General features: G+C 34.6%; 2 protein-coding genes across 4 annotated transcripts in view; one reads left to right on the forward strand and one right to left on the reverse strand.

Annotated features, from left to right (window-relative positions):
- SERPINE3 (serpin family E member 3) overlaps positions 1–4,157 on the forward strand; it is a 31,364-nt gene extending 27,207 nt beyond the window's left edge. The window contains exon 8 of the mRNA XM_081547610.1: positions 1,863–4,157. Coding sequence (XP_081403736.1) covers positions 1,863–1,906 — 44 coding nt within the window. The 3' untranslated portion in view covers positions 1,907–4,157. The remainder of the gene's footprint in view (positions 1–1,862) is intronic.
- INTS6 (integrator complex subunit 6) overlaps positions 2,859–15,351 on the reverse strand; it is an 80,112-nt gene continuing 67,619 nt past the window's right edge. For all 3 annotated transcript variants that reach the window (XM_081547609.1, XM_081547606.1, XM_081547607.1), the window contains 8 exons: positions 13,589–13,699; positions 12,388–12,603; positions 10,218–10,344; positions 9,265–9,407; positions 8,828–9,059; positions 6,337–6,708; positions 5,130–5,223; positions 2,859–3,481 (listed from right to left, as the gene is read on the reverse strand). In XM_081547609.1, the coding sequence (XP_081403735.1) occupies positions 3,388–3,481; positions 5,130–5,223; positions 6,337–6,708; positions 8,828–9,059; positions 9,265–9,407; positions 10,218–10,344; positions 12,388–12,603; positions 13,589–13,699 (1,389 nt within the window). In that variant the 3' untranslated portion in view covers positions 2,859–3,387. The remainder of the gene's footprint in view (positions 3,482–5,129; positions 5,224–6,336; positions 6,709–8,827; positions 9,060–9,264; positions 9,408–10,217; positions 10,345–12,387; positions 12,604–13,588; positions 13,700–15,351) is intronic.

The raw sequence follows: 15,351 nt of genomic DNA on the forward strand, positions 1-15,351 counted from the left end.
AAGGACAAGCAGAAGTCCTTTAAGTCTCAACACCAGTGAACAAAGTATTCAAATGATTCCTCTTAATGTTGCCCCACCCTCTCTGGCAATTCCTTATCAGCCTGGGGAAAAAAGCGAGATTCTCAGTAAAGAGTTGTTGGCAAGTCTAAACAATGTGTTAAAAAGAAATAGGATGGACCAAGACTAACAAAATCAAGCAAAAGTGGATCTAATTTAACTAAACATCAGGCATTATTTTTATTTATGGAGAGAAAAAAAGTCAAGTTAGAATAAAGAAAATTATGCATACGTTTTACACAAATCGTTAGGGAAATACTGTCAACATCATTTTATCTGAGAATCATTTGCATACTGCTGTATTTGTGCTAGAAAGCAAAGACACTTGTGAGAAAAAGGATGAAGATAATCATTCACTAGGGAATTATCTATTAAGGGATTATTGAGGGAGAGAAAGTCCATCAACAGAATATATCCTCATAGTATTTAGGGCAGAGAAAAGTCCATCGACAGAATATATCCTCGTAGTATTTCACCATGATCATCCCAACCTCAGAATGATTAGATGAAAATGTCACTTATCACTCGGAACAGGTAACAGAGAGCTCTTTTAGAAAGGATACAGGTCAAAAACAGTTAAGATGAAGCACGACAGGTTCTATTCCCTCAAGAAACAAGAGACTGGACTAAACCTGAACAGAAAGGTCATTGTCAAAAGCTCACGGCCAGTAAAGATGGACGAGTTGAGAGAGAACAGTTTCTCTTCTGGAATTCAACTGCATAAAATGATGTAAAATCTTTGAACTAACTAGTAAAGGATACATCACTGTTTCTGTGATGAAGAGTTTTCAGAACTGCCTTATAAACAGAATGAAAATATAATCCAACACCAGTTCCATGACCTGCACTAGTCCCTACGAATTTCTTTACCTCTCCCGCTGGGAGGTACTTGCTCCCATCACACAGGGCAGAGGGGCTACTCTTCTGGTGACAGGGTGATGAAAGGACAGAAATGAGCCTCAGCCTTCAGTACACCAAACTGACAAAGCTTACTTATAAGGGCAAATCATGACTCAATCAGCTGACAAACGGGACACATGTAAGAACATTACCAAAAATGATCTTAACCTCAAGATTAAACTGTTAGAGAACATCACTTGTCCAGCCTACAGTCAGCCATCCAGTGATCTAAAGGACCTAAAAGACATGATATTCCCCTCAATGTACTCCCCCTTCCCCTTTGCTGTAGTTCAGTAATTTAACATGCCCAGTTTCTTAATCTGTAAAAACAAAAAAATAAATTAAAAAGCCCTGCAAGAAATGGAATATTAAGCTTGAATTTTGATGGGTTTCAAAGCTTGTGACTAGATTTTAGGTTAAGAGTGTAGAGTATGGTGGCAGAGAGATTAAGGACAAGAGGAGACAGAACAAACTGCTTCTTCCCAACTCCCTCTAGGGTTCATACCCTGAAATATACTTAAGATCAAGGGTCTAAAGGATCACCTCATGAGCAATCTGTGGAATGCAAGTAAGAACATTCTTATAAGGAAAGTGGCCAAATATTGGAACAGAGTCATTTTACTAAATATTCTTATTAAATTAACTTTTATCTGAATGACTTGTAATCTCTTCTGTTAATCTCAGAATCTAAACATATATAATTTAAAACCAGACAATATATTCTGGATTTTGTGTATCTCATGTTGAATTAAGCCACGTGACTGCAGCTAACTATTAATACTCTAACAATTCCATTTACTAAGTGATATCCTGCTTAGAGGTATTTTTTAGAGGTTAAAAAAAATGTTTAAAGAACTGCGTATGAAAATACTATGTAACACTACATTATGTTTTTTTCTTGACAGCATTTGTCTTCAGTATTGGGAGAGTTTCGAATCCCCTACACTGAATTAAGAGCTCAAGCATGTTCTCCACTTTTATCTATGCTTTTCTTCAAAAATTACAATTCCATTTTGCTATACCCCTGAAATTTTAAAAATGTTCTGCTGAAGTGTACAAAGATAAGGGTATGTGTTTTTCAAATCTTACATTTTACCATAATTTTATAAATTTATTTTGCCCGCTCTTAATCTGAATGTATTTCAGCCTTCTCTACTCGTTATCCGCGAAACATGAAAGGCACAGCACTGACCTATGAATGGTGAGTGGGTCAGACCACAGGCTCACAGTCCTCAGCAAGGACACGTGAGGCCACGGTGGACGGAGGGTGGACAGTGAATAGCGCTGACTTTTCCTTATCCTGGACAACTCAGGGAGAATGCAGAATGGACAAAGTCATTTAAAATGTGTTTCCTTTCCATTTAGCTTCTAAAGGAAATGGACAGTTTAAGTGTAACGGCAGAGCAGAACAAAGAGATCCCCTGGAACCCCCAGTCTGTTGTGGGACTTCTGCAAGCATGGCATCAAGCTGCTAAATGCTACACATTTCAGAGTATGTGGTGTCCCCCGAATTTACAACTCCCTGACAGCTTCACCTTAGTGCCAGCCACAGTTCTGGTGAGAAAGGAAAAGGAAGGGTTGAAGGAAAGGAAGTAAGGAAACCAATAGAGTTCAAAGGTGTCTGCTTTTGAAACAGCTTTAAAGAGTCTGCCTATCCGCAGATACGTTTCCATTGTCTAGGCAGAAACGGAGTGTGTCGGAGTGGCCAACAAAATCTAAGAACATAGAGTAAAAAGACAGTGCAGATTATGTAACATGTCATTACAGTTAGGTTTAACAAATGTGAACTTCAAGTGGTGTATTTTTCCAATGCTAAAAAGCAATGCCTTTAAAATTCCATTATCTTAAGATGGTTTTAAATGATTACTTTAAATGGGATTATTTCCTAAACCACACAAGAGTAAAATAGAGCATTTATTGATGGAATAACAAAAGTGCTTTTCTTAAATATTCTTCAAAATACATTTGTACAACTTACAATAATATATCCAAAATAACTGTATATACAAAACATTGCCTAGTTTTAATGTATGTGCTTTTTTTCCCCAAAAATTACAAAGTAACTTCTTTTTTATTTTTTGGCAAAGTTCAACCTTAACAGAGGTGACAATTTTGAAGGTTGGTTTAAGAAAATAGAACCTGAGGGAAATTGACACGCAAGAGTCAATGACAAGCAAGAGATTTGGAGGAATATTTTTAGTTTGTTAAATAAAAATTTTTTTTTAGAGTGATATTTTTCACATTACAAAAATAAACCAAAATGAAGAAAAGGTCACTGTAAAATGATGGAAAAAGGATCTGTAGACTCGCTCTTAGTATTTCAAAAAGCCAACAATGCATGTCAAAAAATGAATGCAAGATCACAACAGTCTTGTATTTACTTTGTATTTGGAGAAGGTAGTGAAATAAGTGGCCACATTCTCTTTTCTTTTAATTGCTATTAATATGGTTGATCTGATTGGCTCTTCGATGAATCTCATCCAAGAAGTTCTCCAGTTGTTCTATTAGCATTCTTTTTTTAAACCTGTATGAAAAAATAAGTATAATAGCACTCTCAATTTCTTTTTAACAAATAGTTACATATCAGTATATTTTTTTTTTAAAGAGAAAAACTGCCTTGAGAAGATTTTTCAAAGTGAAATGAAAATGAAAAATCAACAACTTTATGATATATAAACTCTCTTAGCAAATTATTTTATCAGTACAGTATTATAGTTTGTTTCTAAAACAAACAATCCAGGCCTAGGTACAATGGATAAGATTATTTCTTCCACAATTAAAAAAAAAAAAGGGAAAAAAAAAAAAACCTAATAAATAAAATACAAGGGTTATAAACATTCCAGCAATCTCAGTTCCCAAAGCAATGACTCCAGTAGGTTCTTACGCTCTTTGAAAGTTCAGTGTTGAAAGGAATGTGAATAAAATATGAATATAATCCCCCACAAAATGGAAGAAATGAAATTTGGGCAGTCACATTTAAACTGTGATGTTCTACTATACTATTTGAAAACCAGCAACAAGTTAAGGACAATCACACATCAGCACTACAGGATACAGCAAACAGTTAAAAGTTCAAGTGAAAATTATTAAATTTTTTCAGTAATAAAACAGTAAACTAAAATTGCTTTTGTACAGAAGTATGCAGATGCTTTTTAGCCTCTCCAAAAACATGGCCCAATTGATGCCTACTTCCTCTCTACTTGTAAACTAATAACAACTAATCACCATAATATTATACAACTCTCTAAAAGGTAACAGAAGTAGAATTCAGGCACCTGGAATACAGCTAAATTTATGATGAAGTTTGAGTTAGTAGAATGTTATATAAAGAGCAGAACAGGTTAAATATTCAAAATCAGTAATATGAAAAGTTATGGCCTTATCTTGAAACTTCAAAGTGGCCCATGCTCTAGCCACTCATAGAGAAAAAAAAGGATTGATGGCTTTATCTTAAAAAAAAAACAAAAAACCTTTACATGAAGTGTGGAAGAAATTGGTGGGGTGCATAATTAAAGGGTGGGTATTTTGGAAGGTCACATGAGATAAACCTTAAGTTTTCTTACAATACTAGAATTCTAAAAAGTCTTAAAGGAGAAATTTAAAAAACGCTTTTTACTCACTAAACTCATAGAACTACGCTTTCCAGTTAATTGCACTTTGTGGTCACCGTTTATAATCTTGATCCACATTCCTTGTACTAAAGTACATAATCTTGGGCTACTGAAGCAATCAGAATAAGGCTCATTTGTTCAGCTCTCGTCCCTTAATTACATGTTTTCCCACGTACAAGTGAACTCCTGCATTCAAATACTGCCTTTCAACGTTACTTTTAATCACTAATATTAACTGTAGTTCAAATATACAGAGAAAAATGTAAGACTGTAAAATATAAAGACATCAAAAAGCCACAGAGTAAGATAAATGGGAATTATCCCAGTACCTGTAATGTGTAGAGAGAAAGGGTTCACGATTTCTAAAGAATTTGTGTGTGGCTATTTTTTAAGTGACCTTAACTTTCAATAAACCAAAAACAAGAGAGAATTACTTATTTACACATTGGTGTGTCACAAACATGCATAACAACACAAGTATAAAGTTGATACTATTAAAATACCAACTATAGAAACTGGGGACTCATTTCATCATACCATAATGTACAACAGATTACTTACCTTGACGCTTCTTTAATGACATTTTGTAAAAATATTAGTCTTGTTTGTAAACTGCCTTGCACATGCTTCAGTAAAGTGAAGATTCTTTCATATTCTTAAAATAAGAGAAGCAAAAAGAAAAGTTAAGTGGTGTTACTTTGCATACTTATTCAATATTTTTCTATTACAGTTCACTACATATCAAGATATACTAAGACAAAACCAAAAATAGCTTACCTAAAAATTTCACTGTTCATTAAAGATTGTATAATACATGTATTTCATCATACATCAACAAAGATAAAATAACTTGTCAAACACTGCCTTTTCTTGGTAAAAGTTCTCATTAGGGAACTCATGTGTGTATCAAACACACAGCTTAGAAGATGAGTAAACAAGCTTTTTGGTAGTGCCACTGAAAAGGAAGAAGTGGCCTTTACAAAAATCCAACCTTATATAACTCTAAATTACAGCTAACATAGAGGGTGGATAAAATAGAGGAAAAAAAATAAACAAGAGTGCTGTCTCAATTTCAAGTTTTCATAAAACTTATAGTTCTGTTTCAAGTTTTCACATAAAACTTAATAGTCCTCTGTCAAGGACTATAAGCTCCTGAAATGACCAGTACTGAGTCTTACCCGCTTCTGGGCCACCCATGGGCACCATCATAGCAAGGTGATCTGTCCGAATCTTCTGAATGAGTATCAGTAAGAATATTGAAACTATCTCACAAAGTTCTTCTGTACTCATATAACAGACAGCTTTCATAATTTTAGTTTTTTGGCCTAAACGCATCCCTGTAACTATTATAGTTTAAATCTTAAAAGTTAAGATGGTGGGTAGGTACTGTGCCAAGAACTTTACAGATATGAAATCATTTAATATTCACTGAATCTTTGGGGTTTTTTTCTGTTACCTCAAAATTCCAGTTGCTGGTTGGCAGAATGTTCAAGACTGTCGGTTCCTGTATCGGGAGGAACCATGTGTAACTTTTATCTGTGTGTTCCTCTCCTCTACACTCAACCCTCCTTACTTACCACACCTAACACAGTACTTGGGATATAGCAGATACTCGGTAAGTATTGGCTGAATAAAGAATGGGATCTTATATAGCTGATATGTTGTTTTCAAGACTGATCTAAAATCAGATCTATGCTTTAGTTAATTTGACTTTTTTTTAGAGCACATACAAAAATCGAATCTGATGTCTGTCTCTAATTATACATACTTCTTCCTGGCTTCCGGATCTCTTTCATTATTTGTGCTTTTAGTTCAGTGTTGACCTCTTCATGGCTTCTGCAGTGCATCAATTTCTTTCCTTTGTTGAGTGAAGATGCTGGTATATTCTCTTCAGGACATTGTTCTTTATCTCTGGGCTCCTCGTGATTTTCCAAAAATCCACCAACAGTGAGGTCATTATTTCCTAAGTGGTCGTGACCGAGAGCCTCTGTATGATTGGTTGGTCGTTCCAGTAGGTTGGCTGGAGAAGATCCTGAAAACTCAGCTTCCATAGCATTTGGTGTAATATCTGATGAAAGTTGGTCTGCAACATGATTTTCAACCACATCATCCATTGTCGAATCATTAGTGGCTTCAGAAACTAAAAATAAGGAAAAAAGAAGGAAAGATGAGAGCCAATTTCAAAGCACACAGTAAAGAAAACGTCAAAGAAACAATATTGTGGCAAATCACAACTGATCTCCTTGACTCTAAGAAATTAACAATGTGATATGGTTCTTAAGCTTTGCCATATATACGGTGTATTTCAATGTGAAACATTCACAGTATTTACAAAATATGTACAATTTTTACCAGCAGTGGGGGGAATAAGAGTCAGTTTAAAAAACTTTTAGTTTTCTGCTTTTTTCTATGGCAATTTTATTGAATAAGTGGTTTTCACTGCTTTAGGGACATATATATATACAGTTACTATTTAGAGGCAAAAGTGAACACAGGAAGTTGAAGCTAATCAGTATTCTGCAGCAGCATGGCCCCAAACCTCCAGAGTGCTTTTCCTTATAACCATCCACATGGTCTTCACTACTTAAGCAATGAAGAGTAGCTGGTGCTCACTTCAGCTCACTAGACTAGACTTAAAAGGCTTGCAAGCTTGCCACTTAATATCAGATTATTGTATTTGCTCCCCAGAGAAAGCAGCTGAATTCTCAGTTCCCTGACTGCTCACCAAACCATCAAAATTTAAACTACCCTCCACAAAAATTATCTCAATTCTGACTCCCTTCCTCCATCCTAAATCTTACTCCATGATTTGCAAACTGCAATGAATATTCTCTATAGCAACTCCTGTTTTTATTGAAATCCAACTCTCCTGCAAAGAAAGCCCTCTCTCTCAAACTCTCTCCATAGACTTAAAATAAGGAGGTGGAGTCACTAGTCCCTTTTCTTTCCAATGCCACTTCAAGAGCATTTCTCCACGCACTCTTGTGAAAACTCATGCTCTTTTCATCTATAAAATCCTTCTGTACCTCTCTTTTTTCTATGTTTTTTTTTTTTCCTGGAAAAATATACCCACACCAGATTCTTCGTCCTGTAATTTACCACAATCTGGATTTTGCTAATTATATCCCTGTAGATACACAGGCTTGATCAGATTGATGTTCATTTCAGTATTTTGGGTGGCAGATACTTCAAATGTAGTACTGTGTAATCCCATCAGGAGGGATCATATTTGGCTTCTCTCCAGTTAAGATGTTCTTAGCCATGAATGATCACCACCTATAATTAATTATTGCATTAAACATTCCCTTCATCAATTCTCATTCTTCCCCAGTAATATTCCACATGACTGAGCGAATGAACAACAAAAAATACTCCACACAGTAATGTCAGCCTGGTCTTTATGAAATGCTAATCAGATCAGATCACTACCTCTTTCAATGGATTTTCACCATCCTTAGAATAAAGTCTAGAATCTTTTACAATGGTTTCCAAGACCCTCTATGATCTAGACTCTGTATGTCTTAGCTTTTGGTTCTCACCTTAGCTCATTCCCAGCAGCCCTTGCTATACCAGAATGCTTCAGTTCCCTCAACGCCCTGCTCCTCACAGTAAGCCTCTGCGTGTACTCTTCCTGTAAGAGTACTATTACTGTAACATAGGCAAATGCACAGCTTCAGTTTACTAATTTCCATTCATCCATCAAGTGTTGGCTTAAACAGAACCTCCTCAGTAAAGTGCCTTGACCCCACAGACTAAGTTAAATCCTCTTGCCAAATACTTCCACAACAAGTATACTTGACTTCCCTTTTCGTAATATTCATCACACTTCTAATGAAATGTGATGACTTTCTTTCCTCATTATAAATGAAGGCAGAGATCACTATTGTCTGTTTACAGCTATACCTCAATGCTTAGCCCTGTCTAAATTAAGCATATCATTTAATAATTAGTTGCCGAATTAAACAAATTGAAAAACATCTTTCTGTGGATACTGATAATGCCCCTTTAAAAACTGTCATTTTTAAACACTAAAGATTTGCAAATGATATTTCAAATCATGATAGCTATTAAGCATAATGAATGAACATATGAAATGTTCATTAAAAAGACATAAAAAATGATTACATGCTAATTTGGAATAAACAAATATCTTCTCTAGACACTCGTGGAATTTTATCCACTTTTTCAATATCAGAAAATGCTCTCCCATGAAGAACCAAACTAAAAGCAACAAATAATGTTTAAAGAAAAACCCTTACTTTTATGAAGAGGAAGGGGTTTAATGAGATCTGGCTGTGCTTGGGTCATAGGTACCGGTGGACCTTTCCCTCCAATGTGATTGTTCACAACTGGGTTCTGCTGTCGGCCTCTCAGCAGCGGAGACATGCAGCGTCGTCTCTTAGGGATGCCTTGCATATTTGGTTCTCCAGGTCGTTTATGTTTATTTTGAGGTCCAGCCACAAATTCATCTGCCTCATCTATCATCATACCCTGTAACAACGAAGAATTTCCCTGACTTTACATATGGTTTTCAGTTGTACGAAAAACTCCAATTCCCATTAAACTACATTTTAACGATGTTGACATAGTATTCTACCAAGAAAATAGTTTCAGCTTACTTTAGTTAATTTAAGAACTGTTAAATCTACTGTTCCTCCCACAAAAAAAATTATATAATGGAACACTTCAAATTTACCTTTTTATCCAGCTTAAAGGGGTTGCCAAATGTATGCAACCTCCGAGGCTGATCAGGATCAAGCTCTCTTAACGGAGAAGGTACTTGCTTGAGGTACTCCTGGTAATTCCCCATCTGTGCTATAGGAACACTGTGCACTTGATCTTTTCGAACAGAACAAAGCAATAATAAAAGTTAACCCCTAAAACTACCTTCCATTTAGTTAACAAATAATGTGTTCTTATGTATGAATGCTACCTGGTTTATTCTAGGCAACTTTTCCTTACATATATTCTAAATTAGTTTGTTGCCATTATAAATATTGTGACATAAAATCTTGAGTGCTTTTTAATAAAATTTTAAATAATCAATTTTATCTTCTAAACAAAGCAAAAATATTGCAGTTAGTTTCAGTATATAGAATAAACAGTATGTGTAAGCCTTCTACAAAAAGGAAATGTCTCTTCTATTCTACGCCAAAGCAGAATTTAGTTAAAGCATAATTTATAGAAAAGAGGTATCACATAGATGATCCTTTTCATATAAAACTATAGTTGAAATGTTTACATCAGAGTTGGCAAAGGGTTAAATTCTCATCTGACTTGATTTGTAGGTGCCAAAGGTATAGTTAAGGAAATACTAGAATATGACACATATTGGCCATTTTGAGTTAAACTATCAGATACTAGTAGATCACAAGAAAATGATTTTGTGTGTGTGCCTATGTATGTGAATGTATGAAGAAAGCCATAAGGAAACTAAGCTATTATTCTGTTCTCCTCTGGAGAACAGAATTTGGGGCAACAGTGATGGTAGGAAGAAGTGCAGAGAATTAGAGATGACTCAACTTTCTACTTCATTCAATGAGAATGTAATATTACAGTCAACTCTTTAAAAGTTACAATAACACTCTGTATTTTCAATATAAAGAAAAGTTTACTGAAGAAATACCAATATTAAAACCATGATCTAACCTTCATCCTGTCCTTTAAGAAATCTGCGGGTGCTCTTCAAAAGATTAGATCTCATTCTTGTTAAGTGATCCAAAAGATTCCGTCTTGGTATGTCATATGCATTTCTAAACGTCTGTGGCTTCAAATCCTGTTTTAAAAGATTCAAAGACAAAATGTATTTTGAAACAGAATTAAAAGAGACTAAAATCTCTAGCCTGCAGCACAGCTTTGAAAATAAGATGTACAAGTCAACTAATTAGCTTAAAAAAATAAAGAGATATGATGCCATCGTAATGTACTGTTTTAATAACCAAAAGATAAAAACTCAGTAGTGAAGCTGAACTGAATTATCTCAAATTCACACCTGTCCAAGATTTTATTACGTAGTCTGGCTAAGAGAAGCAAATAAAAGCTTTGATGTGTAATTTACATACCATAAAACAACCCATTTTACATAAACAGTTTGAGTGTTAGTAAATGTACAGTTGTGAAACCATCACTAGGACCCAGTTTTAGGGCATCTCCATCACTCCACAAGGCTCCTTGTGCCCACTTGCAGTCACTCTCTATTCCTACCCCCAAGCAACCACTCATCTGCTTTCTGTCTCTACATTCCATTTTATAAATGGAATCTTACAATATGCAATCTTTTCTATCTGGCTTCTTTCCACAAGCATGTTTTTGAGATTCATCCATGTTGTTCATGTATTGGTAGTCTATTCCTTTTTACTGTCTGTTCCTTTTTACATGGATATACTGAATCTTTATCCATTCAGCAGCTGATGAACACTTAGACGGTTTTCATTGGGGCAATCACTAATGCTGCTATGAATATTTGCATACAAACCCTTTATACACACATATTTTCATTTATCTCAGTAGATACCTACAAGTACAACTGTTGGTATATAGCAACATTTACCTTTCCTAAGAAACTGCAAACGAATTTTCACCAACAATGTGTAAGAGTCCAGTTGTTCTATAACCTTACCAACACTTCATATTTTTCAGTCTTAAATTTTAGCCATTCTAGTGTGCATCAAGTGGGATCTCACTGTGGTTTTAATTTGCATTTCCCCACTTGACTAATAATGTTGAACATCTTTTCATGTGCTTGTTCAGGTTTGTCTATCATTCCTGGTAAGGTGTCTATTCAAATATTTTGTGTATTTTTTTATTGGATGTTTATCTTTTTATTATCGAGTCTTAGGATTTCTTTATATATTTTGATACAAGTTCTTTATTCAACATATGCTTATCTCCCAGGCTATAGCTTGTCTGGGAGAAACTTCAAAGTTTCTTCTGAAGACAAAAATTATAATTTTACTAAAGTTCAGTTTATGAAGTTGTTATGTGTATGTGCTTTTTGTGTTATATTTTAGAAATCTTCATTGACCCAAGATCCAACATCTTATAGATTTTTTCCCTGTAGAAGTTTATCGTTTCAGTTCTTACACTTATGACTATGATCACGTTAACTAACATAAGGATCAAGTTCATTATTTTGCAGATGGATAGCCAACTGTTCCCACCCTATTTGTTGAAAAGACTGTCTTCTTACCCACTAAATTATTCTGGCACCTTTGTTAAAAATTAACTCTATATATGAAGGTCTACTTCTGTTACATTGACCAAAATATCTTTCTCATGCCAGCAACACATATGTTGATCACTGCAGCTTTACAGTAACTTTTAAAATTAGTGCAAGCAAGTCTTTCAGCTTTATTCTTTTCAAAAATTGTTTTAGCTACTCTAGGACCTTTATACTTCTATATAAATTTTAGAACCAGTCTGGTTGGTTTCGACAAACAGGCAACTGGGATGAAGATCTTTTTAATAATGAATATTCGCAAAGCATTTCAGGATTATACTGTGTACCCAAGGTCAGGAGTATAAGTACCAAACTACAGTGAACTCTACTATTAGCTATGTAACTTCAGGCAATCTCTAAGCCTGTTTTCTATCTATAAAATGAACATGATGGTTTGCTCTTCGTCAGTCCATCTGCTCATCCACTCACCATGCACAGTGTTTTAAAATTCAGTGATTCAATAATATTAATAGCATAATTGATCATTATTCTGCAGAGGTATAGAAGTTTGGACAAACTGGGTATCAGTTAATAGAAAATTTGACATCTTCAACAATATAGACTATTACCAGAGCACTACAAAATTCACATAACTATTACCTTATTGAGCAAAGCAACTTGGAACCCAGTGTATTCTTTCATATTAAGGTCCAGCGGTCTGTGAGGAACATCCTCTGAAATTCCCTGGAGCAGCTGTTGAAAATCTTTCCTATAAGCCATTGATAAACCATGTGATCTGCTTCGGACTTTAATTCCAGTTTCCTGTACTACTTTTTTGCCTACAGAACCGATGACTCGATCAGATTCTATTTTGGCCTAAAGCAAAAATAAATAAAAGCTGTCTTGACATGATCTGAACTAGTAAATTAAAGGCTAAAAATAGTTTGTCTTTTATAAATTAAGTATCACATTTTAAAAGAACATAAGAAATTAAAAACACTACTTAAGTTATGTAGTCTATCTCAAGTGCTTGGTAAACTGAACACAGTTTAAACAATAATGTCTTATGATTTTATATCATCACAATTCTTACCTTTTAGAGAAAATCACACAAACACAACTTTGATTTATTAACACCCACTACACTGAAACCATGATATGTTAGTTAATACACCCTAAATAAAAATTTCCAATTCAGAGGTAATATAAAATTAGAAAACAATCTTATCAATACCTACTTAAAGACATTATTACTAGCATATAACTAAATGTTCACAGATTAAGCAAACAGCAATATTTTGACTCTTCTAACCTATATTTCAATTAGCAGTTGAAGTAGAGATGGCAAAAGTACTGGAAAAATTGTGCTTTATACAATTTTAATAACTTGGCAGTCAAAAGGTATACTGCTTGACTAATCTGGTATCTACTAATGTGATTTATGTCTAAAATGACAAAATTCAGTATTTTTATACATATTTCAAAAGAAACTCCTATTTTTAAAGAAAATGCTACAGGTTTTAAAACATAAAGCAAAAGAAATTGATTTTTTTGACTAAGAAAAATAAATTTCTAACAAATTTCCCAATTTCCCAAAAGAAAACGTAAGGAATGTTCACATACAAGAAGGCTAGGATCACATTAATAAAGCTATTTTCACAAACTAGAAATTATTATTTGAAATTATCATTTCAAAACATAGCATACCATGCACTTGAGAATTATGTTACTATATATGTAGTTTTAAAACATAATCTATTAATGTAATTCTACTAGAACCATCAAGAACTAGTATCTGGCCTATTGACCACCTTAGCCAATACCATTCAAAATACTTAAAGGCTCTATTTCTTAACATTACCTGCTGACTCAGTTTTTTGAGGTATGAAATGACACTGTAACTAAGTCCATATTCCATACTGTCTGCTATTAGGTTAGGTGCTCCCATCATTCTAACAGCTTTCTTCAAAGGCTATAGAAAAAAAAGAAAATATCAATCCTAAGCTTGTCAAAAATTTATAGCTATGAAAAGTGAAAGTGAAAGCCACTCAGTCATGTCTGACTCTTTGCAGCTCCATGGACTATACAGTCCATGGAATTCCAGGCCAGAATACTGGAGTGGGTACCCATTCACTTCTCAGGGGATCTTCCCAACCCAGGGATCGAACCCAGGCCTCCCACATTGCAGGCAGATTCTTTACCAGTGGAGCCATATATGTATTGTCAATTTTGAAAAATTCACCCCTGCAAAACATCTCCTTTTCTTCAAAAAGGGTCATATAATCATATTGGTACTTCATTAAAATGTTTGTCAGTGGTATGAAAGGCAGTTTGAAATACTAAACAAGGATTAGAGGCTATAACAACCCCTAGACTAAGAAAGGGTGGAGTCCTGGACTTCTTAGTATCATATGGAAGAAAACGGCAGGAGACACATTGCAGATGTAGATTTGATAGAACTTGGGTGGTAAGTAAAAGAGGAGTCAAGGATAATAGAAGATGCTTAACTTGGGTAAGGACAGACTAATTAAGAACTACTTTGTGCAATGAAAAATGTCACTGGCACGACAGTCTAGCATATGTGAATGGGAAAAAGTCAGAAAAAGGATGACAGCCACCCACTGACATATTACAAAGTGTATAAAAGCACTGGTGTCAAACTGGAATCAAATGCCAGACCTGATATTTAATATCCATGTGGCGTTGGCTAAATCCCCCCAGATGCTACGAAACATGAGTCAAACACAGGCAGCAGTTCCTATTCCAGTGTTTCCTCCTTTCCCCCTCTCTTACACAGCTGGTACTATCTGCTAGACACACAGTTTTTCTCTTACAACTATAATATATGATTTCAAAGCTTAAGAAATTAATGTTATTAGAGACCATTTAGAAAGATTACAATAGAATACTACAATACTTCTGCAGTAAAAGCAGAAGTAATGTTTTAATAAAGTGTTCCAGAAGTTATTTTTCACAAGATCAATAAAGTAATTACTTGCCTGGAAAGTCCCATGGACAGAGAAGCCTGGCAGGCTACCGTCCATGGGGTCACAAAGAGTCGGACATGACTTAACGACTAAACAACAACAATGTATTTAATAATATATGTATTACTGGTCCTATTGTGATACACTAGGTTTCAGGGAATGTTTCTTGAGATTCAGAGAATAATGCAAACAAACCTTTTTTTGTACCTGTAAGGAGAGATAATTATAAAACTGCAATTTAAAAAGGTTAATTGTAAAAGCTTAAATTCGAAAACCAGCTGCCTGGGATTGAATTCCTGACCCTGATATTATTAGCTGTGTAGCCTTAGATGAATTGTTTAATTTTTTAGTGCCTTAGTTTCCACATCTGTGAAATAAACAGTTATTTCTGCCTCGTACAGTTACCATATAAATTAAATGAGGTTAACACATGTAAAGTGCCGAGGACAGTATCAGGCAGGCCTGGATAAGCATTATATATATTCTCACCATCGTCATTATTCTGCAAATCACTGAAACATTTCTTGCTCATTATATTTATATGGGTCATCTGTAAATTTTTCATGACATTTATTCTGTAACAGCAATAAATAAAAGCTTTAATACCTACAGTAAACTATAAGCATAATACAAAATT

The sequence above is a fragment of the Giraffa tippelskirchi genome, chromosome 12, assembly GCF_054371585.1.
Source record: "Giraffa tippelskirchi isolate mGirTip1 chromosome 12, T2T-mGirTip1v1.2.pri, whole genome shotgun sequence".
Taxonomy (NCBI): domain Eukaryota; kingdom Metazoa; phylum Chordata; class Mammalia; order Artiodactyla; family Giraffidae; genus Giraffa; species Giraffa tippelskirchi.